We start from the raw sequence: 13008 nt of genomic DNA, 5'->3' as shown, positions 1-13008 counted from the left end.
CCTAGGTTACATCAGGACTGACCCGGTCGCAGCGACGAGCTTTTGGGTACAGTCCGCAGCAGAAATGTTGTAGAGTCTGAAGAATGAGATCTGTGACCTTTCAAAAATGGGTGAAAACTTTAGAGCGGTGCCTCTTCTTTTCAGGGATAGAGATTAATTATTAAAAAGCCCTCAGTCTGTGCTCTATTCGATCACAGATGTTCCAAATAAGGTACTAAACTGAACGTGGCACCCTTTCCCTTCAGTATGTATTTGTTAAAAACCCCTCTGCGATCTATTATGCATTGGGTTATATGTATGTAGTTTCAGATGCTCATGGTAGAGAGATCACTATGTTTCCACGTTACGTTACGTGATTTTAGATCGTGGAGTCTCACAAGTCAACTAACATCTAGCGTCTGCTGCAGACTGATCCTCAAAAAAGGTTACCTGGTTGAGAATACTTGTAAGTTTCAGGCTGCTTATACTAAGATGTTGAAAATGGATAATCTTTCAAACATTATTTACGGTTTGAAGTCACGTCCTTGAGGACAAAATACATCCTTATTCTTAATTCAATACAATAAAAGCTGTTGACTGTACATTCGTATGTTGGAATCGAACACGTATCTACGAGTTTAGAGCTCGTGCGATATTGTGAAAGATCTGTTTCAAGAGTGGGAGGTTTTAGATGTTTTTGGTGGACCGTATCTGAATATTGAGGCAGGTTTGATCAAACAATGAGGAAGTTGAATGCACTAATAGATACTGGCATTTTTTAAGATAGTGATACGTAGTTTGTAGACAGTATTCAACATAAAAATCTGTCTCGGTCGTTGATAGAGTAGGTACGCGGCGAATCATTATCGGCATCTCCTCATAATATGCATGTATATTTGTATAGTAGTAAAACTACACTTTTGGTTTCATTTTATTTGTTCTCTAATCTTTAGATAGGAAAGATTCTCCACAGCTTTGAAGGGACAACACTTTCACGATTTCGTAGTTGCATTACAGACAGTTTGTCATTATGTTATAGCGACAAACGTCCGACAACGAAATGAGTAGGTACACGGCAGAGTTCAGACATTGCTTTAGTATTTGAATTTAACAACATCATCGTCATCAACATAACAACAATCAATTGCAATAACCACCGATATCATTTTGTGACATCAACTTGTCGCATACTTACGAGTACCTACAGCTTATTTTCGCACGTCATAAATCAAAATCCGTGATAAAACTGAAATTTATTTTTGTTTGTATATGAGATATTGTAAAGTTTTTCTTATATTAAGTGGGTTTAACCAGCTAGTTAGCATACTATATCTTTTATTTATTACTAGGTAATTAATCAATCACTCATACTCGTAGGTGAACTATAGAGCTAACTTTTTGTCGACTTCGACATAGCAGGTGATATGACATAAAGACATGACCTTTAAATAATACGTAACCTGATGATGGATGTGGCAAACATAAATCAATCTTATTTCAATACAATTGCAACATATCCTTCTAATGTACCTGTGCCTCAGACGATGTTACAAAACGCTACATTTGCGTTGAAGTTATTTATAGCGTGGAGAATTTTCCGACAACTTCTGAACTTTCAAGAATGGCTCACCAACCATAAATCTCCAGGATATGCTCCTCACTGCATTCCTTTCTGTTGACATAAATGTGAATCATTCCGACCTTTTCAAACATTGATTTTGACCTCTTATAGAAAACGCGTAATGCTTTTGAAATTCTTGCGATTGTCCGTTATTTACTAAAAAGACGTGGTCGATTAATCCGGGTATGAAATTATCAAATATTCGAAAAATGATATTTTCTTAATAGGTAGAGTACCATATTTAATTTTCTGCTCATTAGTTAGTACCATTGCCTAGCCACTGGTGGAGTCATCTGGACCTTATTTGCCAGGGGCGCCAACTGATGAACGCTATTACAATGGTCATCATTTGATCCAGTGATCTGTATTGTGCCATGACCTGTTATAATTATTTCTTTTTACGGTGCGATATAAAGAGCTAATTAGACCAAAACCTGGTCAGTTGTAAGCTACGTAATTAGGCTTAATGGTGGTATTAGGGCTATTCATTTACGTCCTGATGCCGTGCGAGGAAATTACCCCTATTTCTCCGAGCGCGTCTCATACAATATCCTTTAATTGGATGGTAGTTAAAGGTAAAATGGTATAGAAGTTACCAAAACGCTTTTAAATTCTTTTAAATATTTGTATTCTTTTTTACTACATTTCAAGCAGATTTTGTACAACAAAAGTTTTTTGACATTCAAACGCGCCGAAAACTAAAGGTGATAACCTCATCGGTCAGAGCTATCAGCCGTGCTATCAGTATTACGATTTTGCACTTTATGGAAAAGTTACAGAATGATTGCCATAGTAAGTAGAATCTACTATGACATTGATGCCTAGTTTCTTTGTATTCAGAAAACTGGCACGAATCATGAAAAACATGCGAATTCTCTTAGCGGAATATCCTACCATCGGGACACTACTAATGCTTCTACGTTTTCCTTTCGCATGTTCAATGATACTTATCTAATTAATTACTCAATTAGATGTCAACGTGGCGGTCCCTTTCATATCAGGTTCCCAGGATATACGGGAATAATGGGTTTGCCAGCAAATTGGATGGACATTTATTGGTAGTAAATTGACGCAGAGGTGGTCTTGCCTCACCTCAGGCTTACAAAGTTGTTGAGTTTCTTGCGCCCATGTCCTTTTCATACCAAAGCTGTGGTTATTTCTTAGGTTAGTTATGAATGGGATATAAGTGAAGTCGAATATTCTTTGAACTACAATAATATTGATCCAAAGTAAACTGTTGAAGTTATGAGTATGCTTCAATTAAAAATTAACACTAAGTAATACGGTTATTGAAGTAGGTACCTACTTATGTGGAAAGTGTGATCGTTTTGGTCATAGTTGATTCATGATTAAATTGATTAATAATTAAAAGTAAAACTGTAGAAGCTAGTGTAGTAAGGACAACACATTTAATGTAGCAGTTTTTTATTCTTAGATGACTATCACCTTAAGGTCTATTCATGCCTGCATGTGCCGTCTAACTAAATTGAGAAATTAACTATGAAACCCCACCTCTAAGGTCCTGTGCCCAAGAGAGCACTGGACAATGGGGCGAACTGAGGCGATAAGATCATTCTGCCACGTATCGCCAGCAAATAATCTTTAACCCAAGCCTTCACAGACTAGAATACAGCAAAAACTTATAATAATTAAGGCATAGTTTAATGTGGTAAAAACATCTATTATGAGATAGATGGTTAAGCCATATCATACATAATTAGGATTCCGCGAAAGGCAGTGTTCGTTCTGTTTTATTGCAGCTACGTTTTATAGGTTTATTCCCTAGAAGGTTTTATTAATCGTAAGCTATTTATGTACGTGTCTAAGATGATGCTCATGAGATTATGACACCCTTATCAAACACACCATAATTATGATATAACCAATCAAATACATGTCACACCCATTAAAGTTCAGTTTTAAATTATGCTAATAACAAGTCGAAAGTTGATAGTTAAACGATAGACAACAATAATAATATCTAAGGATAACTAAAATGAAAAGGCCAAGCGAAATGGCAAAATTTAACAGTTCAAAAGTCAAATTATAAACTGGTACCTACCTTTTATAATAATATTTATATGATGATCGGAGACATTTGAACCAACCAACCAACCAACCAACCCAACCTTTGAAATTAAAATTCAGAGAATTAATTAAATTTAATGCTCAATGTTATTTGAAAGTCAAGGATCCACCACGACGATCGATTCGTTAGAGTTTGACACGCGGATGTCTTTGGTGTGGTCTTTGGTAAGTATTGTTAATGCGCTGTCCCTGTGCAGTCATTGTTTTCGAAATTAAACATTAATTGATTCGGAAACATAATAAAACATCAATTACCGATTCTAATAAGGTAATGATCATGCGTAGCAACATTAGTTGAGTTGCCCGAAGCAGTTGCTTCTCAACAGTCAGGGTTATTTACGCCCATATTCACAAACATTACTATGAGGTCTCACAGTGCGCGTGGATGCATAGGGTGTCACACGAACCAATCACAGAGCTCTATTCAACGCTGTGCGTTCGATTTTCTGCTTCATTTAAGCAAGTATAATTTGTCAATACGGGTGTTAGTTTGGAAGTTAAGATGCCGCAGACAGACATCTAGATATGTCTGTTTGTGTCTAGATAGATACACACATGGAATTTACAACCTTCTTTCAGTTTAAACGTGATAAGCAGCGTTGCAAAGTATATAGTTGTCCAAGTTGAAAAAGCCGAACTTAAGTTGCTACTTGTGTATCGCCCCTAAAGAGTCTTCGGTCACATTAAAGAGTTGGATACAACACATTAAACTGTAAATCGCAAGTTTTCTTCCTCGTCTTCGGATTCTTACGTAGAATGCCATTATGATAACTGTGCGTTGGCCGTTGTACGATAAGAAATAAATTTGAGCCTAATAGGGTAAAACCTGGCTTCGGAGTAAGTATGCGCCGCACGTACCGTCTGATCAACTTCCTTATCTCAGGCTGCCTCATCAGCATTCTGAGAGGCGAGCGTCTGGGATGTTGCCGTAATTTCGGAATTCTCGACTGTTTGAAACTTAAAGTTAGCGAAGCCATTATTGCACGATTATGTTTGAGTTAAAACTTGATATTAGTTTAGCCTTATACGAAGCTGTAGAATTGTGGAATAATTATGAATTGTTAAATCCTCGTTGAAGATTGGTGTTTGTGACGTTCATAGACTACAAATATGGGACCATAAATGAAAAAATTAGACGTTAAATGCCAAGGAAATGACATCTTTTGGGATTTTGAATACTTTATTGTTTTTCATTATTTTTCACAGAAACTACTTGATTTTATTTCGTTATCCTAGACGAATTGCTAGCACAGTCCCATCTGCATTAGAACCCCGTTCATCGAGTGTTAATAATCGTTTTACGTCAATTTATTTGGACGGAGTGCAGACTGTATTTCTCCCTAGTTATATTTTTAACGATTCTATTTTGTGGTCGAATGGTGAAGGGAGGGGTGATAATGGAGATGATAAGCAAGAAGCAAGTCAAGCAGAAGAGCCTAAAGAACCGGAATCTAAAGAAGCTCCTGAATCCAAAGATGCTGCGGTTCAAACAGATACAGAAGTAACAGAAAGACCAGCAGAGGAAAGGAGAAGTACCCCAGGTTATCCAGACCCTCCTCATACAACTAGCAGGATACCCACTTACGATGAGTATGCGAGGTATAGAGACCCCATAAGACCTCCTGACAGTCACTATCCTCCTGGACCAGGTCCTTTCTATAGAAGACGCTCAGCGGGAGATACGGTTAAACTTAATTTTAAAGTGGCAATTTTAGGATTGGGCGTGTATTCGTTGTTATAGATTCTTTTAATGTTAATCATAAATGGTATTTTATCAATATTTTAGGTTACAGTAAGGATTTCGTAATAAAACCAGCAACGTCAGAAATAAGATTTCTTTTATTCGAAAGTTTAGACCGATTACACGTTACCTGTAGATTTTTATGAAACCGCTGATATAAAAGTTAAACTACTTACATTATTCGATAAATACATTTTCGTAAATGATCACATTGAAAGACTTTTATATAATTATGCACTTATCAACTAAGAGGCACTTTGCGAACCTTGGTGCCGACAGTGAAAACTCACCACATGCTTTTGCCATAACCAAACCCCAGAAATACTTAGCCTAAAGAAACATTAAAAACTATAAACAGTAAAGGAATAATTGACCTAAACAAAATAGTCCAAAAGAAACTATATTACAAAACATGTTTGAAACATTCCAAAAATGACTAAGTAAAAGTTGAGTACATTAGAGAATATTCAAATGATTTTATTTATATTACATCACATTATCTAAAAATATCTTAATTAATTTATACATAGGACTAAGAAATTATGAAAATTAAATTATTTTCCTACTTATTAATTCGAACGTGGTGAGTTTAAGCACTAATTTTGTATAATACAGAGTATCACGAATACCTTCAGGCTCTTCTTCACACATCAGTGTGTATAATTATATTATATTACAGTATTATTCTGCCTCAACTTTATTCTAAGTAGAGGCAGAATTAAAATCCAGAACTTGTTCGAGATTTACACAGCTCAATTTACTTTTTAATTTTCTCTATTGATTGTGGAATAAGCCACGTTCAAACATTTGTATTGCAACTTGGTTCTGCATATTTCCGCATAATTTGATATTGCATGACTACATAAGATAAATTTTACGACAAATGTGTCTGAGTGTTCATTACTAGCATTCTCTTGTCTCGGGATGAATGGATGAGCCAGTAGACAGTAGATAATTTTCACAATCAATAGAGAGATTTCACTGTGAACGTTAATACCTATATTTTATAACTTTTTCATCTCTGAAACTTTTCAAATCTGAACAAATCACGAACACTTTCTGTCTGCAAATCCATTTACGTGCAACATAAGAAGCAATATTATTCTGTAAACGTTCACATACAAAATGTTGAGGTAAATGGATTTTTATTAAACACGATTAATAGGCACATTAATAATATTACGAAATGCAATTCAGGAATTCTAGACGACTAACAATGACGTAGATATTGCTAATGGAGGTGTTTCCAAAATATCCCTATCTTCCACATTTTTTCAAGGATCGGAATATTTACTTTTTACCGCACAGTAAAACATTAATTTACACTGTTTAACTTAGGGTAAGTTAATTTGTTTTCAAAAATGATTATTTCCTTAATTCACATTATATTTACAGATAATAATTGAGACATAAATGATACAAGTATAAAATTACGCCTACAAATAAATTGATTAGCCACATTATTCTACAATAATTGATATGTAAATGTAGAGGCTCAGAAGCTAAAAATCCTGAAAAACAACTGCACTGGCAGAGCGTTAACTTATCACTTTTTTCAAAATCAAGATTTGAAAGAATACTGTTATAGTGATAATTTGCGTCCTGAATTGTCTAGAACTTCCTAGTTATCTTGTCGAGGCAATATAAAAAAGACGCAAACATGGGATGTGTCAAAAATCATTAAAAAATCCATACATCCATAGAAGTAAATCATTATTTTCCACCAGCTCATGTAGAGCGTTTTTTTATGCTAGACAAGGCCGGTATTTGACTGCAATCGCACTTGGTGTTAAGTGAGATGCAGTCTAGGATGGCACATATCTGCCCTGTAAGTGCCTATTCCCTCTCGCCTTGAAATCGCTCGGATAATAAGTGTTCGTCTTCAGCATTTTAAAGAAAAAAGATATCTTTGTGCTTATTTGCTGAAGCAGTGGCTTCAATTGAGGATTTTTAATTTATTCTATACATTTACCAAGACTTCGTTTTATGGCGAGGCTATCTAATGAAGGTTGTCGCACCAGGCAATTCAGGACGTTCTCTGAATGCGGATGTAAGAAAAATTATCTTAGGCCTGTTCAAATATTCATAGCCGCGCGTTAGAATCTTTCCAGATCTGACTGTCCAGGTACCGGAGAATGGGGTCAATAGAATTCACGGTATTAATAGAAATATTCTTAGAAATTTCTTCAAGAGTCTTTCATAACAAATAGACGCGCGGGCGCAGAAAATGTTAATCGAACGGCCTAACGAACAAATGAATGCCGCGATCAATGTAAAATTACTTGCTTACACACTACGGATATAATAAGGCCTCGGTCTCATAAGCTTATAATGCTAGGTATTGAGTTATCAATATATTAAGATATTTGGTACCTTATTGGTATACCTATTACATCAGGCGATTGTTTCATAAATTCAGATTTTGGAAGCCATTGACTGCAAAAAAAGTTTTAGATCATTTTTAGCACTAAACTATTTGACAGTGATACGTAGATCCTATATTATGTTTGCGTTTGTTAGCTCTGAATATCCAAAGTTAAAAAAATATATTCATGCTATTGACTTAGACATTATGGACGTCGTTATTGCTTAAAAATGTAACCGTCGTGTGTGCACCAGCACTTAAATATTTCATTATTGAAGAACACTCATTTACTCTGGTGAGACTGTTACAATATTTCAATGTTTGTAGAGGGTAAAAGTTACCAAAGTTTTGAACCATAAAATCGAGCTTATATTCATTACCCTTATTAAAAGTTATTCAAATTGCTAACAGGCAATGGTTCTTTAAATTTTGTTGTGCAAAAACCATTTGGGCATTTATTTTGTCTAGAATATTTACTAGGGACTATTAGTACTTACTTAGGTAATATTGCTAAGAACACGGGGATTTCTGCGAAGCACATTTTGTTGTACGTTATCCCATTTAGACGAGTACTTATTGAATAGGATTATTACATACAAGTTATGTTAATAACTATGTAATACTTATGTATTACATTCGAGTAAAAACTGGTCAAATAACCACTAATAGCCGTCAATATGATATGTTCAATTCATTCTAAAAAGCTAAACAATTGTTTTGTATAAAAGGCAGGCGGTTATACACCCTGTAACCTGATTAATATTATTGTTAAACGCAATTTGATTACACATACAGCGACAATGGGGCTTAAACTGATTGATACTTCAAACATTTCGGTGTACGTACCGAAAATTTTTTCAATTTTACAGCTAGAAAGTCTTCTTTAAAGGGCACTAATAAAACAATCAATCTCCTTAATTTTTTCATCAATATCTCTAGGAAATGTTCCCATTTAGGTCGTTAATTGTAATCGATTTATTTCTAACTTAGCGAAGCAATCACGAGATAGTATATCAAACATTACGTCACAGTCCAGCGGCTTTGCTCGACTGAAGTAAGGAGCATGAATATCTGTCCAAGTTACAGTAACGTACACTTTCGCGAGACCCGAGAAGTCAGCGCATGTCCAAAATTCGTTAGTAACTTCCATAAATATGAACCAATAGCCCTCCTAAACCCATTTTGGGAAAACTACCGTTCTCACTGTAGAAACAAGTAAGGCTTTAAAGACTCCTAAATAGCCTCTGATTTGAATATCAGTCTTTATGACGAATTTTCTTTTGGATCCTAACAATCTTTTTATGTTTTCGTCACAGCGCGCATCCATTTCTTGTCCCGTACAGCTTTTTTAGTTCGGGCATGATGACATTCTTAATGTAGGCGGTTTGCTTTGCGGCCAGGGAGTCTCTCTTCGCGTTCCTCACGTAGTGTTTGATGCCGGGCTTATGGATCAGGAAGGCGTTGTTCAAGATCATGAACTCGTAGTCTTTCACGCAGAGGATGTAACCCTGAAAAAGAGATTATAAGAATTTAGCAACAATCAACTGGGAAAATATAACAAGAGGTGAGGAAAATGTGCTCCTCACAGGAAAAGAGCAGCGAAACAATGTTAATGATAAACGAAATTCAGAATTTATGTTTATTAGGAGTAGTGCCTGAAGAAGCAGATGACATTCGTAGCTTAAAATTATATGTACTAATGTCTGAGGGAGGCGTAAGTTAATACAAACCTGAGTCATCTTATCCTTTTTCCCTTCCCAGCTGAGTCGGTCGTCATAATAAGGATCTTGGTGGGTGCCGATGAAGATTGGCTCCCAATGCACAAAACTTCTCTGTCGCTTGCCCACGTGGAACACGTCCATTTCTGTGACAAATAAAAACAAAAATTACACAATGAGAATGATCGAAACCTTGCTTGTTGTAAAAAGATGCAGCAGCGTTTTTTGAAAAGATAATAGTCAGTTGTTATCGTGAGTCATCTTTTGCTGGGTCTAGAATCATTTTGTGAAAACGTTTTTTCCTTTGACTGTGGACGGTGCTCTATATTTTATAGAGGAAATGAAGTAAATGGAGTTGGTAGCAGTTTCGCTGCCAGCAAATATGAAATTACGGAAATTATGCAAGATGCAATCCAATCCATGCGGACGGGAGCAGCCTTTTCGATTTTGCAAATTGGCGTAAGAAACGCCGAGCGTCTGGGAACGGGCGGGTAGCGCGGTCATTGAACCATAATACGCAATTAGAATGCCCCATACGACGCAAACGCCATGCAGACGGCATAAATAGCCCACGATACTACGGCACCCGTGATTAATTGCTAATGAAATTCCAACAAATAGAACCCAAGTTGGCAATTACAGACAAAAGCAAAAGTAGGTTACATCGGCAGGACCTATACTGGTCTTGGCGTTCGTCTCACCGGGTGACATTTGCCCTACTTGGCCTAGACATCTCAAGATCTCAACATCCTACAAGATAAAAAGCACCGTAGTCGAGGCTCACCTACTTTGTAGCCAATGGCGATTTTATTAGCATGAATTGGCTGTTTGAAAGCACCATAAAGAAATCTAGAAGATACCTACGTCCCATCAATTTGAGTGTCGCAGGTAATAATGTTAGTTTTTTATGGTAATGCTATTGCTGCGTCCTGCTAGACTAGTCAAGGTAGCAGTCTTATCGATTCAACACCGAATAAGGCGCCTTATAGAATGGCGTGCGCATTATAAAGACTCATCGCCTTTAATGAACAAATTAAATTCCAATCGGAACCAGATCGGTCTGTGAACATTAATCTCATGGGATTGTTTGATTAATAAGACATGTGAATGGAGATGAATTGTTTCGATAGCTTATTTTCCGTTGCTGTGAAAATGTAATTGAATTCTTACGGTTGGTTTCGTTGGCGGTCATCCATTGTTGGCGCTGCGGTATGTTGTGGCAGTTTGGACATACGAACTTGTGAAATGGTATGGCGGTTTTGTTGGCCAACATAGCTTGCAGCTCTGTCTTCGTTGATGGCACCTGAAAGTTGGAAAGGATTACGTGAATAACTCGTTCATTTTGGAATGGCTTGCTTTAGGTCATGCGTGAAAGACATAATAGAGTGTACTATGGTAATTGAACGGTTTTAAATACGTGCTGGTATTTCAAAGCGTGTTCTTGTGGGAAAAAGAACACGCTGAACTGACTTATTGGAAAGAGTTTAGTATTTTTAGCGAGAAACAGTGTTTCGATCATGTCTACCTGCTTTATCAGAGGCAGGATTTTTGTATAGCTGGCGATCAGGTTGATTAGGTTTAATTTATGTTTGCTTAATAGAAATGATTAAGCTTTATAATGGTGATAGCTATCCACCGCACGAACGACCGCATTTATCAGAATGCTCGTTATAATCACCATTAATTAGGTTGATGAAAAAGAAAGATAGACTTAATTGGATGACCTATTTCAGTTAGCCAGCTCTTATTTATGGCTGAAGCTATTTGTAAATGATTTTTAGCTTTTTTGTCTAATAACAGCTAATGCCTTACAGTGCCGTAACTAGGGCGGTGCCAGCGGTGCCCAGGCACAGGGCGCAGACCCTGGAGGGGCGCAGAAATGACCAGACCAGTATCTAGTTTTGTTTCATGCATAGTAGTTAGTAGGTACATTTTGTTTTATTGCGAATATGGTGTAGACGCGCCCTCTGTACTATCTATATCTATGTTACGGTTAATGTGATAAATTGAAAATTATTAATAATAACCGGTTATTATGAATAATTACCGACAGTCGCGGTAATAGTGATAAATCAATCACATTTAACAGTGATTATTTAATAATTCAACCTTAGTACTAACAAATTTCTTAAAAGAGAACAACATCTTGTGTACGTGCTCGTGTACAGCCAAACTTTTGAACGTTTTGATATCATATATTAATATAATTTGGCATAATGAGTTTGGAATGTTTCTTGCATAATATTACTTTTCAATGATGCCTATAACATAATGTTTTGATTTAAAGTGAAAAATAGGTTAAGGTGCGGCGGGGGTGGCCCTTGGGCCACCCCTAAGCCGCCTATTTAGTTTTATACACACATAAATGACCTCATATTAATCACATTAACCAAATCATGCGGTAATTATTCATAATAACCGGCGATTATTCATAATTTTCACATTTATCACTTTGACCGTAACATCTATATGGCATTTTTCAAGCGATCTTGAAACAACAACACTTGTAAAGGTGGTTTTATATTTGTCTGATGTGTCGTGACGTGACGCGTCAGAACGGTATCGGTTTCATACATTTAGTACTAGCTGGTGCCCGCGACTTCGTCTGCGCAGGATTAGTATTTCGAACAATATGTTTATAAATTGTAGCCTATGTGTTATTCTGATGTATAAGTTATATTATTGTAAAGTTTCATTAAAATCCATTCAGTAGTTTTTGCGTGAAAGAGTAACAAACATCCATCCATCATCCATACAAACTTTCGCGTTTATAATATTAGTAGGATGGTAACGTTCACACTAGTGCGTAACGTGTTGTGTTGTGATGGCTTATGTATGGAACCGATACAGTTCTGACGCGTCACGTCACGACACATCAGACAAATATAAATCCACCTTGTCTTGCTCGCAATATTACATACACAAACAAAAGTACCTATACCGTAACTATGAGACAATTTCTGTCTATATTCATTTGGAGGGCGCCACTTCTAACTTAGAAGTTCTAAGCAAATCTGTCAATCTAGCTGAGGAGATGTACATATAGTTCACGTTACGCTGTCATTGCTGTCAGCCACATTCATTGGTCCTCCCTTTATCTTTGATTTTATTCATTAAAACTACGTGCGGCGTTACTGACGCACTAGCGTGCGAGAGATAGATAGAAAATTCATCGTTCGACAAGAGTGAAAAGGATGACTTACAAAACTAAACGATTCACAAACGTTCCATTCTGCCGCGCCGCGCCGTCCCACCCAATGTTCGGGGATTCCCCGATACATCGAGAATCACGCATCCAGATAGCCGCAGTGTTGCCAGAAGGTTACTTTTGTAACCTTTTAGGTTACTTTTGAACTGCATTGGTTACTTTTAGGTTACACTAATGAAAAGGTTACTTTTAGGTGATTTTTCAGAAATTGTAGAATTAACTTTTACAGGTTATTCAGTAAAAAATATTAATAGTGACAATTTAAAAAATATGTCATAAACTGCATTT

At 36.5% G+C, this 13008-nt stretch overlaps 1 protein-coding gene across 1 annotated transcript in view; it reads right to left on the bottom strand.

The window, feature by feature from the left end:
- Window positions 1-5509: 5509 nt before the first annotated feature.
- LOC135081130 (beta-1,4-glucuronyltransferase 1) overlaps window positions 5510-13008 on the bottom strand; it is an 81630-nt gene continuing 74131 nt past the window's right edge. Inside the window, exons 5-7 of the mRNA XM_063975874.1 lie at window positions 10683-10815; window positions 9525-9658; window positions 5510-9302 (exon numbers count right to left, since the gene is read on the bottom strand). Of these exons, the coding sequence (XP_063831944.1) occupies window positions 9105-9302; window positions 9525-9658; window positions 10683-10815 (465 nt within the window). The 3' untranslated portion in view covers window positions 5510-9104. The remainder of the gene's footprint in view (window positions 9303-9524; window positions 9659-10682; window positions 10816-13008) is intronic.

This window comes from Ostrinia nubilalis, chromosome 2, assembly GCF_963855985.1.
Source record: "Ostrinia nubilalis chromosome 2, ilOstNubi1.1, whole genome shotgun sequence".
NCBI lineage: Eukaryota > Metazoa > Arthropoda > Insecta > Lepidoptera > Crambidae > Ostrinia > Ostrinia nubilalis.
Note: the sequence above shows the minus strand (reverse complement) of the source record. Positions and strands in the feature narration are given on the sequence as shown.